The sequence below is a fragment of the Tachypleus tridentatus genome, chromosome 1 (genome assembly GCF_004210375.1).
Source record: "Tachypleus tridentatus isolate NWPU-2018 chromosome 1, ASM421037v1, whole genome shotgun sequence".
Lineage (NCBI taxonomy): Eukaryota > Metazoa > Arthropoda > Merostomata > Xiphosura > Limulidae > Tachypleus > Tachypleus tridentatus.
The window spans coordinates 36,033,802-36,048,337 of NC_134825.1; the positions used below are offsets into that span (position 1 = coordinate 36,033,802).

At 35.4% G+C, this 14,536-nt stretch overlaps 1 protein-coding gene across 2 annotated transcripts in view; it reads left to right on the forward strand.

The window, feature by feature from the left end:
- The window catches only part of LOC143246214 (SIN3-HDAC complex-associated factor-like), a 40,900-nt gene that overhangs the window by 2,448 nt on the left and 23,916 nt on the right, over positions 1–14,536 (forward strand). The window contains exons 2-5 of one of the 2 annotated variants that reach the window (XM_076492503.1): positions 1,298–1,546; positions 7,743–7,896; positions 8,290–8,459; positions 8,491–8,537. In XM_076492503.1, coding sequence (XP_076348618.1) covers positions 1,319–1,546; positions 7,743–7,896; positions 8,290–8,459; positions 8,491–8,537 — 599 coding nt within the window. In that variant the 5' untranslated portion in view covers positions 1,298–1,318. Of the gene's footprint in view, positions 1–1,297; positions 1,547–7,742; positions 7,897–8,289; positions 8,538–14,536 lie in introns of both variants that reach the window. The other variant, XM_076492492.1, reaches the window with a different exon arrangement.

Below are 14,536 nucleotides of genomic sequence, written 5' to 3' on the forward strand. Positions count from 1 at the left end.
TTGGGTCAGGTCCTAGGTCTGATTCTCTGACCTAGATCTTTGAAACATAGTACAAAGTCTTCTTTTTGTCTAATCAAAACAACCCACAACTTTCCAAGTGAATTTTCTGATGTTGTGTAACAGGTGTTAAGTTTTTTTTTTTATAAATTATACTAATAACTTTTGAACAATTAAACTTCAATTCTGGAATATTTTTCAACAAAAATATTGTTGAAATATAGTTAGATTACTTTTGTTTTTTTAACCAAAAATTGTAAAATCTGTTATGCAAATGTGCACTTTCAACCCTGGAGAGTACCCACCAGCTCTAATAGGTATTTCTCAAGTGCACTTTATGTTATTGCACACCAATATTACCTTAGGTGTTTTTTGTGTTGTTTTTCACTGTTGCAATTTTCTATTTATAGATGGTCTGACAAATCTCTGGAATACATTTCCATACTTAAATCTATTGATTGTCCTTTTTCCTTTGTTTTTGAAAGAAATTAAAAGTACTGTTTTGTGAGAAGGCTTTAGTTGTATGTACAAAAAAGTGGCTACCAGTTAATAGATTACAAGCTCTTAGGTGTACAGAATCTTTGAAATTCTCAAGATCTGATCACAGTATTCTGAGATGCAAGTTGGTCCATAGTTACTAGTCATGTGGAACTTGTTCTTCCACTGTGATGTCTAATGATTTTTTAAGGTAGTATTTTCTTCCCTAGGAATATTCTTCTTCCAAAATTGATGTGTGGGGATTATAATGTAGCTCTAGAGTAGTAGAGGATAAATTTTGCATATGGAATAAACATTTTAAAAAATAAAATAAAGACAACATTGAAATTTAGTATTTTATTCTGAAATGTTACTTTTTAAATCATACTATCCATGAAGGTATTAGCAAACAAGGCATAGTATAATAGGTGAAAAGTACATTGCATATATAAAGTACATCTAATTTATAGTAAATGTGCTTAAATGAAAATTGAGGTTTATGTTTTCAAAGATAACTTGTTCAATATCATTTAGTAGTTTACAGGTTAAGTTTTAAAACATAAAAGCTAAGATCATAGAGATCCATTTAGTTCTTTGAATTCACCCTCTAAAAGTTTAAATTTAGAAATTTGTATGGATGTGTTTATCCAGCAAACATTACTTCACCATAAAGCAAACTGCACTACATATTTAAAGATGTCAAAGAAGTGTTTTCAATATTATGTGTGTATATATGTATTAATTATTTTAAACTGTTTTTTACATGTGTATTGGATAATATTTTGTTGCTGTTATTCATTGTTATTATTTTTCTGTGTTTTAGCTGTATTTGTAGATCACCACTATGTTTAGTTTTCATAAACCAAAGATTTACCGCTCTGTAAATGGCTGCTGTATCTGTAAGGCCAAATCTTCCAGCTCAAGATTTACTGACAGCAAGAAATATGAATCAGAGTTTGAAAAGTGTTTCTGTATTAAAGAAACCCGATCAGGGGAAATCTGTAATGCTTGTGTTTTACTTGTCAAAAGATGGAAGAAATTACCTGTAGGAACTAATAGAGATTGGAGCCATGTAAGTATCAATGTTATTGGTAACATAAAAGAAAAATAGCTTGGGACTTTGTAACATTTGTTACAAATTATTTTATTGAATAGTCTTAACCAATTTAAAATCAAGATATTTCCACAATAAAGCATTTTGCATAGGAGGGAACAGATGTATAATGCTTCTTGTTTGTAAAAATTTAGATAGTGTATATGTTTGTTAGGCTACAAGTGAATAATTACTGTGAAGAAAAGTTGTAAGTACTTCTTTGGTCTGATTTTGTGCTCTAATTAAATACATATTTTAATACTGAAGTAGTGACATTTTTTTTGTAAATGCATTGTTTCAAAACTGTGTTACATAACATAGCTAGCATGAAGATGATTGGGAAGGATTGAAAGCTTGCTTGTACTCTACACGGAGATTAAAATCTCAATGATTTAGTATTATTGATATGCTAACATTATGAGTTTACAAGAGAAAAGATTTCTAAACCATCCTTATTTTGTTGTTATAATAAATAACATTTCTTTTTGTTGATCATTGCATGAGCATTCCATAGTAACTTTTTAATTGTGTTTATATTAATTTATAAGTACACATATTATAGTTATATATGATTCATTTGGAAGATTAAAGTATTATAACATACTTTAGAGCACATCTGTAGATTGCTCAAAATTGACTTCATCCTCTGGGAAAAAAGTCCAAACTTGTCTCTAGAGTACAGAATAACAAGAAGTGATTCTTGTTCAGGTTTTTACAATGGCAGACATTAGAGAAAAATAACTAAAGAATTGGGAGTTCAGATTAGTCTTGTGTGTACAAGTGGTGGTGAAAATGTGCATTTTCCAACCTTGTACAGTGTGGCATTGATGGTATTATAAATTTCATTCAAAGGTATCAACTTTTTGTGTTATCCCAGATTGCTGATTTCATAAGTTTGTCTTAGAAAAAGTACCAGATACAATATACAGTGATACTACTAAAAAAACAGTAAAAACAACAATGCATTTAACAATGTGGCTACAGGTCCACTTTGTGAGTATGTTGTGTGGCAAGCTGATAAATTTGTCATCTTTAGGGCAAGGCCATTTGGCTTTTTTATTGGGGGCAGCAAGGCCAGAAAAAAATCACTGCAGGACATTAAGGCCACAGTACTCATTCATTGTAATGGAAAGGAAATGAGTTGCCCAGTTAGTTTAATAAATATGGCAGTAATTTTTTTTCATTGGGGACTTGGGAAGGTGGCATAATTTTTCACATTGTTTATCAGATAGATTAGTTTTAACTTTAACCAATGAGACTTATGAAGTAACAGTGTGTCAGTTTTAAGATTAAAAAGTGATCTAAAATGCTCTGTAACCTTAAGATTACTAGTTTTTGCCCTCTCCTGGCCTCAAATAACATTTGCCTTATAATTGAACAGAAATTTAACCCATTCACAATGGGCTCAATATAAGTACTTATAGCATACTATAACTTTTGATGCAGTAGATGTACCTTCATGTCAGTTGATACTGTTAGTAAAGGTTGCAAGTCTTTTGTGTTTGCGCGCGCGCACGCACACACACACACAATTTAATGACTTTTTTTTCACCAAAGATTTGTTGGAGTCTGTTTCATTGCTAGTTCAAGTGCAAAGTGATTTTTGTATTATGATTAAAAGAAAGTTATTTGTCCCAACATTTTTAAATGATGTTTGTGTAAACTGTAAAATCTCCTAAGTACATTTAAAATGTTTGTTTTGTGTAAACTTTGTATTCTGTCTGTTATTTTCTCTACCCTAACTATATGGGGTTTGTAAATTTGACAAACCTTGTAACCACCATTTAAAACAAAAAAAAAAGTTCCATTCTAGTATTACTACAAATTAGAACATAAAAACACATGTTTAGTCTAAATTGCCAAAATCTTATAGCATCATTTATTTTATTGATCTTACAGTCATGCCTGGCTACCATTACAAAAGTTGCATTGATGCTGTCCATTGTGCTACCATATCCAATAATATAAAACTGACCTTTAGTGTTTACAAAGTGACCTATCTTGGCTCTGTGTTAGTGGACTAGTACTTAGTAAAACAGTCACATTTTAATTGCTATAAATTATATGTGTATAGATTTCTACTATTTAGAAATAAGTTCTGAAACTTATTTTTCTTAAAACATAACAGTAATTAAGTACAGTGGTACCTCAGTTCTCGAACTTAATCTGTTCCAGAAGGATGTTCAAAAACCAAATCAATTTTTTCCATAAGAAATAATTAATCTGTTACAGACCTCCAAAAATTATGCATTTTGAAGCTTTTTAAGTAAAAGTATTGCTTATTTATACCTGTATAATAATACTTCATGCATAAGTCAACCACAAAAACTATAAACACAATAAACAAACAATAAATGAAAATTTTACTGCACTTTACCTGTGCTGAGGACAACTGATGGCATAGGTGAAAGGTGATGAGGAATGTGGAGAGTGGGAGGGTTATTATTGTTTGGATTGGGAGTCACCTTCTATAAAAACGTCAGGTAACTCTCCTTCTGGGTTTTTTTTCTTTTTCTGTCTCATTGCACTGCTACAACCTGCTTGAGACTCACTGGATCTATTTCTTACTAAATACTTGTCTGATGAGGTTTGTTTCTGCCTGGCACCCTCCCCATGTCTCACCACACTATGTATGCCACTTCCTCAATTTTTCAAACCACCCCCTACTAGCCTTAAAGGCATCACTTGTATCAGCACTTGTTCCAGGGGTGTTTTTCAGGAGGTCAGCATGCAACTGCTTTCCTTTCTCACAAATGATGGTCCCAGAAATGCTATCACCAGCTAACTGTTTTTTGTTTACCCAAATCAACAACAGTTTTTCTACCTCTTCCATTATTTGTGATCTTTGTTTTGTAAGCACTGTCACTCCTTTTGCAACATCAACTTCTTTGATGACCTCTTTATTTTTCAGTACGGCATAGACTTCTCCATACCAAACTGTGTAGCAAGGTCAGACACACAAACACCACTCACATACTTCGCTGTGAGATCTTTTAACATCTCTATTGTGGCTCTAACAACTTTTCTTTTTGGTTTGCTGCTTACATTATCCTTCTTTGACCCCATGGTGGCTTATTTAATCAGAATATTTAGAAAAAACCAAAAAGAAAAACAAGAATGTTCACAGCAGATTTTAGCGGGGTGTGGACTGTGCGACAGGTGTGGGTAAAATGTTTTGGGCCAGCTAGGCATGGGCCAAAAATGGTCAAAGGGTCAGTGGGGTTATTACAGGAGTTCAGGCCACGACAGCTTGGTTTGGGAACCGAGTTTATGTTCGACAACTGAGACATTTTTTTCTCAAACAATATGTTTGAAAACCGAATTATTCGAGAAGGGAGTCATTCGAGAACCGAGGTACCACAATATAGCAAAATATATCTTCTAGTTACAAAGACTTCTGTACTTGTGTGTTACTTGCTGTTGTTTACTAATCACTTTCAAGTTTTGCACATCTAGGATATGACATAACATAATTTGTTTTAGTTTTTATTTTAAACAAAAAATGATATATAACTACATCGATATCAAGAATCTTTATAATTTATTAAACTTAGTAACAGAGCTAGAGTTTGCCTAAAATGTGTACTTAGAGCAAACTGAAGACAACCTACCTGCTTGAATTCTTTGTTTGGAAAAATGAAGTGGCTACCTACCACTTTAAAATAGCTGGGAAAGTTGGTTATTTATATGTACAAGTCCAAAGCAGAGTTGACTTACTATGCCTTTAATTACCATTCCATCATGTTAGTTTGCTTTGAACACTGTAATTTTGCAGGCACCCAAAATAAAGCATTCATGTTAAATGAGTAGATTTATTGTCCATGATAAGCTAACATTTTAGTGTGGCTAATGTGCAACAATTGCTGTGGAATAAGTGGACACTTTCTAACCAACCTGCTTCAATGTTTTGAATATTTTCGTAAATTATTTTTAAACAACTGTTCTGCAATTTCATTGGAACCAGTGCAATTTTACAAATCTATCTTGGTTGTTTCAAAATAAGGTACCAGACAGTTCCAACTGAGTAACCTACAATGTCTTTTGTTTGTTTCTACCCATATCTTAATGACTTGTGAATTTTTTAAATATATATCTGTCTATGCTTGCCCCACCATCACTCTGAGGTTAAGTGATAAGACTGAGGGCTTGTAATAATGTTAACGTGACAAATACTATCAGTTAATGCAGTCACAAAAAAAACATGCTCACTCTTGTATAGTACTCTTATAAACTACTTATATAAGTTTTTTTTCCTTTGATCTACAGCGTGAGGTCATGTCCAGATGTCAAGTCAACTTCTGCAAGGCACCATATTATAAAAACCACATCATGTGCTTACGTGATCTGCTACTTATGATTTCCTTGTTTCTTGTCTGATCAAGAGATGTATAACAATTACCAATTAAGTTTTTCTACCTGTCAAACCTCTCTTCATAACTTACATTTTATGCAAAGGGAGTTTTCAAAAATGGAAAGAGGTTACTAGGGCTGCTGTGTTTTGATTCAGTACATAAGCCATATCTCAACAAATAGAAAAGATGAGGCTTTTATTTTGTATTCTAGCTTGTCAGTATTAGAAATTTGAGTTCTTTATTTGTATGAAACATCTAATTTGAACCAGTGTTACATTCAACATACCATGTTACACAAAAAACCAATAATTAAGATTTGTTCTTTTAATACTTTATTTTCAATTACGAAATTTACCAATTTATATAACTAAAATTTGAATTATAACCTACAATTTGATACCAAATGTATTGACATAAATTTATGAAATCGTAGTTCAATAAAATTTTGGATGCAAGTCAACAAATGTGACATGGCCTTTGATCCTTAACAATTAAGGTTAAGGTACTTTTCTCCATTTAATAATTTGTCTAAATCTGAGAAGGATTAAACAGAATCCCTGAAAAGAAAAGCATTTTAAAGGTTTCCAGAATTTGACTTCTGGTGACTTTGCAAATCATGAACAAATTTTGGATATCTCTATCCACTTAATTTATTTAATTTTTATTTTAAAAAAAAACAAACACACACCAAAAGAGAACAAGTGCTTTATATAATATCTAGCTTTTGCCCTCCTCACTCCAAATGCCTTTGTCCTATGAATTTTAGACAATTTTTATGCACTGTTATTTTTTTATTACTTTGTCTAACTTTGAGAATGATCAGACAAAATCCCTGGGAACAGGAGAAGATTAAGGCCTAATTTCTATCAACAGAATTCAACCTAAACATGTCTGACTATTTGAATAAGGTTGACAATAATTGGTTACATGATCTTTTTAAAATATTGATGGACAGATAGTTATATTGTCATGACAGTAAACTGTTTTCTATTGTTTATAAATGTATTAACAAACAAAGAGAATTATTGGCATTTTAAGAAGGATGGTATGTGATGGGAAGATAAAGGGTTGTTGGTTACCTTTATGGTTTATATCTGTACATAAAATGATAATTGTAAGGTATGAATAGATAGTATTAGTTTCTTTAATGTGTGTGTGTGTTATATATAAAACTTTCATTACAACTCAAACTGAAATGAGGAGAAAATGTCTAAATTGAATAATTCGGAGGGAACAAGTGTTGCATGATATAAATCTTTGAAAATTGAGAGTAAAGTATTTCCTTTTGAAATTGAGAAATTAAACTTATCGTGTAATTAACAACATTTCATTACTAAATTTATTGACATAATGGTAATAAAGTGGTGCAATTAAATATTAAATGCATGCCTAAAACAGTTGCAACATACCTTTACCTTCCTATATTTAGAATATTAATTGATATGATTCATTACCTGTGAGAAATGATTACATTAATTACTCGCAAATAAGCTAATTGAAATGATAAAGTTGATTATCATGAAAAAAATTGGCTAATTGATATTACAATAGATCAGAATGCTTCATTTGTGGTTTAAAATATCAGCGTGCTGAGCAAAGATTATAAAAATTTACTGGAGTTTTAAAATACTTTTCTATCAATATTTAGTAATTAAATATGTCTAAACATATTTTAAAAATTACATTGGATTGAAAACTTAGATGTTCAATAACATTATTTTTATACTTTATATTCAGTAATTAATACTTTGAGGATGTTATAAGGTTAGGTTAATAATACTTTAAGTAATCTTGATTTATGAGAGAACTGTCTCAATGATTAGGTAGTTGATGCCCGGGCTGGTCCAGGAACTAAATCTGTTAACAAAGCTAAAGCCAAGGCATCTAAGAGATTACAGAAGAAACATAAGACCAAAAAAACAAGTGAAAAAATGGAACATGCAAGCTCTCCTGGTAGCTTTTCTGATGATATGATAGGTAAGGTTAAAGTAATGTGTGTAGCATTGACTGATTCAGATTCTAATTACATGCATATTGTTAGTTAGTCATGTTTGTGTATAAATATATCTTGTAATTTAAAATACAATACAAGTTACAAGTATTTCAATGTACATGCTTATGTTTAAACAGTGTTTTAATATAGAGGGCTCGTGCAATGATGTTGTCTTCTTGCATTTTTCAAACACTTCTTGCTGTCTGTCAGCACAGGGAGGTATGTTTTACATGTTAGTGATCTTTCAGTTGTCAGACCATAAAGGTAGCCGACATGCATACAAAAGTTTTGTTTTACAGTCAGTAATTATTAGTTTCAATTTCTCTCTGGTATGTTAAAAACTAAGAATTTTTGAAGAATGCACTATTTACCTCCAGGTGGGGATGACAGTCTGAGTGAAGCTTCGAGCCTTTCTTTCCCTCACAGTCGTGCCCCTAGTCCTTCCCCTAGTAGCACATCTGAGGATTCTGGAATTTTGGAAGAACAATACGAGTCTGAAATTGTTGACAATGGAAGATCTACACATAGTCACACACAAGTAGATGCTGTACGTCATACAAAAATGAAGCTGTCGCCAGAAGCTTCTCGCATTTCCTCCTTTTTTGGACATGAACTTTTGGAGAAAGTATGTGTATTTATTTTTAACTATTGGATTAGATTTCTATTTTCAGTTTTTATACATCTGTATTTAAGTATATTGTAGAAAAAGCTAATACTATTATTAAGTTGAACTGCAGTGTGTGAGGTGAGTTGTAGGAATTTGAAAGTACATTTTGATAGAAAACAAAATGTATGCAGGTCTTTGTTTCACATGTTTAATTTTTAAAAGCAAGCTTTGAATGTTCTGCTCTCTTGGATGAGTTCACTTTATTTTGGGAAAACAAATTTGCTCAGCAGGTTACATAATTAGAATAATATCCTGCTAGCTATAATAAGTCATTATGTATAAAATTGTTTTGAACATGGAACCTTTGAGGTTGGTGCTTAACCACATTATAGGGTTCCAGATTCATCTGATTAACATATTTGTATACTATACTTTCTACAGTGCATGTAAAGTGCTGTCTTATTGATCAAGGGAATTTATATTTGGATGTAAACTGTTTAACTATTGGTTGGTTGCATCCATCAGAGGAACACTTGGAATTCCATTCTGGATGCAGATATGGGGGGAGACATTATTGGTAATTAGTAACGTTTGTTCCATTTGAGTGATAATTTCTATTTATAGCAAGAAAATTCTTACTGTTGAATAAATTTTTGTAATTAGCTGAACCTTAAACATCATATTTCTTGTCCATTGTTTGCAAAATTGGTGAAAATAATGAGATACTTCATGTTAGCCATGTTAAAAAAACAAAAAATATTTGCTACTTATTTTCAATAAAATAGCATTATTTTAATAATCAATAAATCATTAAAATAGTTAATATAAAAATGTTCTTACTATTTTTGCATCTTCACATCATGAATTCTTAACCATCAAAAGATGGAGAAAGAAATTATCTGCAGTTTAAATGTAATTATTACAGGGATTGCAATAGGAATTTTGTGTGTTAAGTGAATGTTTTCTTAACTTTCAATTTGGATAAGTTTGCTTTGGATAAAATTCCTGAAACTGTTTCATGCAAAAGGCATATGTTGAAACTTCATGGTTACACTCCTTAAAGTATTCTCTGTACTCTGACTTCAATGAATGGATCTCTGCTGTACGTTATTAGAGTAAATTATGTGAGATATCAGAAAAAAAAAAGTATAATTAAAAATGCACCCTGAAAAGAAAGAAAAAGTAAATGGTGATGTAAGGAACATCTGTGTCACTGTTGAGTTCTGTTGTCTGCTCTATATGTTTAGTTTTCACAGAGGAAATTACATATCATTTGTGAACCTGTTTAACTGAATGTATATGTTAACAGAATTCATATTTCATCTACTTAGTAACGTTTAAAAACTACTAGAACATAAATTGGTGCATTTTTCCAGGTGATAAAAATGAATGAGTGTAAAAGATACAGCTACAAAAAAAATTACTTAGTATGAAATAACACTGCAACTGTTAGTGAACTGATTTGCAGTGAAATTATACATTACAATTTTATAATTCATGGCAAATTCTTAAGTACATGAAACTTTTAACATATTGCAGGGAATAAAATAGGCAAACTTGAGAATTTTACTGCTATTTTCAATTTAGTTGCTTTAAACCAAACTGAAAAGGTACAGACACCTTTAACCTTTTCTGGTTTCATTTTTATTATCACTTAAGAATATAAATCAATCAAGATTCTGTTCAAAAGACAACCAAGTTTATATTTTTCATCTAAACATGTAGTTTAAAAAAAAATTAAGCTAAATTCTGTTTGTAACAGTGAGTCATGATTTCCCTCCCAGTAGTAAGGGTCAGCACCTATTATTTTAAATTGTTCTTTACTCTTTGCTAGCTGCGCCAACTTTTCTAATTTTAGATTATCTTCAGTGTGTGTAATATCATTGAGCCAACAGAATTTGTCTGTCTGTGCTGTTCTTTTTCAATTTCCCCTCGGTGTGGATTCCTGTACGTGGTGAGGGGACCTCCCAGGGAAGGTTCTGTTCTATCTGGTTACCTTCTCTGGGATCTAAACATCCACCCACGTGTTTGCCGTGCGTGGCGACCCGTGAAGGGGAGGAGAAGATCCTGGTGGTTGAGGGGTCCAACCCTAACACACCACTTTGCCCTCAAATTCCTGCAGACGGGCGGCCTTTGGGTGGCCCCCCTTGGGTCAATCGGCTGGTCCACTTGGGCTAGAGTCAACCAAGTACCAGTGTTGGAAGTTCTCAACGGGTGTTGTGGACATTGTGCCTGATGCTGGTGTTTGGGTATAGTGCTCACGAAACCCTGGCGTTGCTGCATTGTCCTTGCGTGACTTTGTAGTGCGTCCCTTTGTAGGGCTCCATGGTGGGTGGGGTCAGTGGGTACCAAATTTTTTCCTTTTCCTATGGATCCTCAAAAAATTTAAATAAAATTGTAAAAAACAGTCAATGGGTAAGCGACCACGTCTTGAATACTCAGAACAGCAATCTTCAACATCAGTAACACATGTACCTCATTTTCTTATATTACATTCTCTTCGGAAAACCTTTAGGGCAAATGTCCCCTTTTTTTATTCAAAAGGGACTAGAGGGACTTGCTGGCTCTCCAAAATCAGTAAAGAAACTTCGATCTGGTGACATATTAGTTGAAACATCCACATCCCAACACAGTGAACTCCTGTTGAAATCAAAGGCAATTGGGGATATACCTATTGAGGTTACACCCCATGCTGCCTTGAATTCTTCAATAGGATTTATTGTTGAAAGGGATTTGAAGAACGTTCCCGAGTCAGAGATTCTCGCTGGTCTCTCCACTCAAGGAGTTTCTGCAGTGAGGCATCTCCACTCGCAAAGATGGAATTACACTGCCAACAAATACCCTCGCTTTAACATTTACTTCACCACGTGCACCTGCCACCATCAAGGCAGGTTATCTCATTTGCAGGGTTCGCCATACATACCAAACCCTCTTTGATGTTTCCAATGTCAGAGATTCGCCACTCAAAGACATCTTGTCGTGGTTCCCTGACATGTGCTCGTTGTGGAGGCAAGGACCACGATGCCTATGACTGTGACATGAACCCACATTGCGTAAACTGCAATGGTTCTCACCCTCATACTTTCATTCTTGCCCAAAATGGTTGGAGGAAAAGAGGTGCAGCGTTTGAAAACGACACATAACATTAGTTATCCTGAGGCTCGGAAATTGCTGTCCACAACTCCATCTCGACATATGCTGCTGCACTTCATTCCACAACTACAGTGGGAGTGCAGACAGATCTCTCTGTGCCTCCAAAAGAATCGCTTTCAAAACAAATGAAAAGCCTTTTGACCTCCGTGGTTAAAAGGTTGATGAATCAACTACCACACCTATCTCTGTCCCTCCCATACCTTCCAACACACCTCAAGATCCATGTCCTTCAGTTTCAAATACAGGCATTTCTTCTGATACATCTTTTTCTCCCACCACAAGAGACAACACAATTATTCGTTCAAGTCCCTCAGTCACTAGATTCCCCTTCCAATAACAAAAACCTGCCCACCCGACACAGAGCAGGATCCATGGAGGTTGATAGACCTCCTCCAACTAAAGACAGTAAAGAAAAGAGACGTGGTCGTGAAACCGAAGGGTTCTCCAGCCACTTCACCTACCCGCTCTTAAAAATGGCCACCTTGATACAATGGAACTGTCGAGGTTTACGCTCTAATCTGGATGATATCAAAGCGCTGATTGCTTCCTACCATCCTGTTTGTCTTTCTTTACAAGAAACATTTCTCAAAACTGCTGATACTGTCTCCATTCGGCAGTTTTCTCTGTACAGAAATGACAGGTTGTGTGATGGTCGAGTACATGGAGGGTGGCACTGTTGGTTGATCAACACGTGCCCACCCTGTCTTTGTCACTCAACACACCCTTGGAGGCTGTAGCCATCCAGATTTCCTTGGGTCATACCATCACTGTTTGTTCTCTGTACCTGTCCCTGGAAAGACATATGATCAATCAGATCTGGATGCTCTCGTTGAACAATTGCCATCTCCGCTTCTAATCCTAGGGATTTTAATGGACATCATCTCCTCTGGGAAGTGCTATTATTGATGGGAGGGGCGATCTGTAGAGCGGATGCTCTCTGATCACAATCTTTCTCTTTTCAATACTGGTTCTTCCACTTACTTTCATGCACCTGGTCAGTCCTTTACCGCTATTGATCTCTCAGTTTGCTCCCCTTCATTATTTTCCCATTTTTCATGGAGGGTTGACAGTAATCCACTAGGCAGTGATCATTTTCCAATCCTTATAAGAGAGACTGGCGTGGTCGATGCCACCCTACCAGCGTGCCCGTGGAAGCTGGATCAGGCAGACTGGTCCACTTTCACTGCTCTTGCAGAACTTGATCCTACCATCGTAAATCAGCCATCAATAGACGACTGTGTAGCAGCGGTAACTGACTGTATTACACATGCAGCTGCTCAGTGTATTCCTAAAACCTCGACACGCTTTCCACGATATCCTCGTCCGTGGTGGAATCCTGCTTGCCACTTAGCACGGAAGGCTCAAAAGCTGGCCTGGGATACTTTTCGTAGATATCCCACACTTTCAAACCGGTTGCTTTCCAACGGGCCGTGCACATGCTAGGTGGGTAAGACGTCACAGCCAGAAGGAATCTTGGATTAAGTTCACAACCAGTATATCTTCTACCACCAGTTCCAAGATCATATGGGACAGGATTCAAAGGTTAATGGACACTACAATTCTATCCCCTCTCGATCTTACTCTCTGATGGTCAGGAGGTGACTGATGTTCGAACATCGCTAACACTCTAGGTGAAAGCTTTTGCCGGTATCTAGCACTTCTGCTTGTTCCTCCACCTTCCTGGCCATCAAGACTCGGGCGGAGCGATCACCTCTTTCCTTCGAACTAACTGTTTCTTTGACTATAATCGTCCTTTTACCCTGGTGGAACTAAAATGGCCCTTCATCGGTCTGCCAGTACGCCTGTTGGACCTGATGATATTCATTATGACATGCTGCACCATTTATCTCCTGCTTCTCTTAATGTCCTTCTGATTGTTTTCAACCGGATCTGGCAGAAGAATGTTTTTCCTGATGCTTGGCCAGGCTATTATTTTACCTTTCTCTAAGCCAGGGAAAGATCCCAAGATTCCTTCAAACTACCGTCCAATTGCTTTGACGAGCTGTCTCTGTAAGACATTAGAAAGGATGGTTAATGCTCGCCTTGTTTGGTTCCTTGAATCAAACAACCTCCTCTCGCCCACCCAGTGTGGGTTCCGTCGACAGCACTCCACCACAGACCACGTAATTGCCTTGAAACATCTATCAGAGAAGCCTTTCTCAGCCGCCAACATCTTGTATCAATATTCTTTGATATAGAGAAGGCTTACGACACAACATGGAGTTATGGCGCTTTTGAGACCTCCATACATATGGGTTACGTGGCCATCTACCCATGTTTATTAAAAATTTTTAATGGGCAGGAGATTCCAGGTTCGTGTGGGTTCGACACTTTCCCGTTCTTTTGTACAGGAACTTGGAGTCCCTCAAGGATGTGTATTGAGTGTTACACTCTTCAGTATAAAGATAAATGCCATCACTGAACAACTCCCTCTCACTGTTGCGAATGGGCTGTATGTCGATGACTTTCACATCTCATGTCAGTCGTCAAACATGAGATATATTGAGCGGCAACTACAAACCGCCCTCAATTGTGTAATGGAAGTGGACTATGGCGAACGGCTTTAATTTCTCTCTCTCCAAAACTGTGTGCATGCACTTTTGCGCTTGACGGGTATTCACCCTGATCCTGAACTTCATATCGGTGGAGTTTTGCTGCCAGTTGTCCCGAGACCAAGTTCTTGGGGCTTATCTTTGATCGTAAACTGACCTTTATACCACACTTAAAGCAGCTTGGTCAAATGCACAAGAGCACTGAACATCCTCCGTGTTCTCTCTTCTACCAGTTGGGGGCAGATCGCTATTCAATGTTAAAGGTATATCGTGCTCTTATTAGATCGAAACTCGATTATGGATCAATGGTCT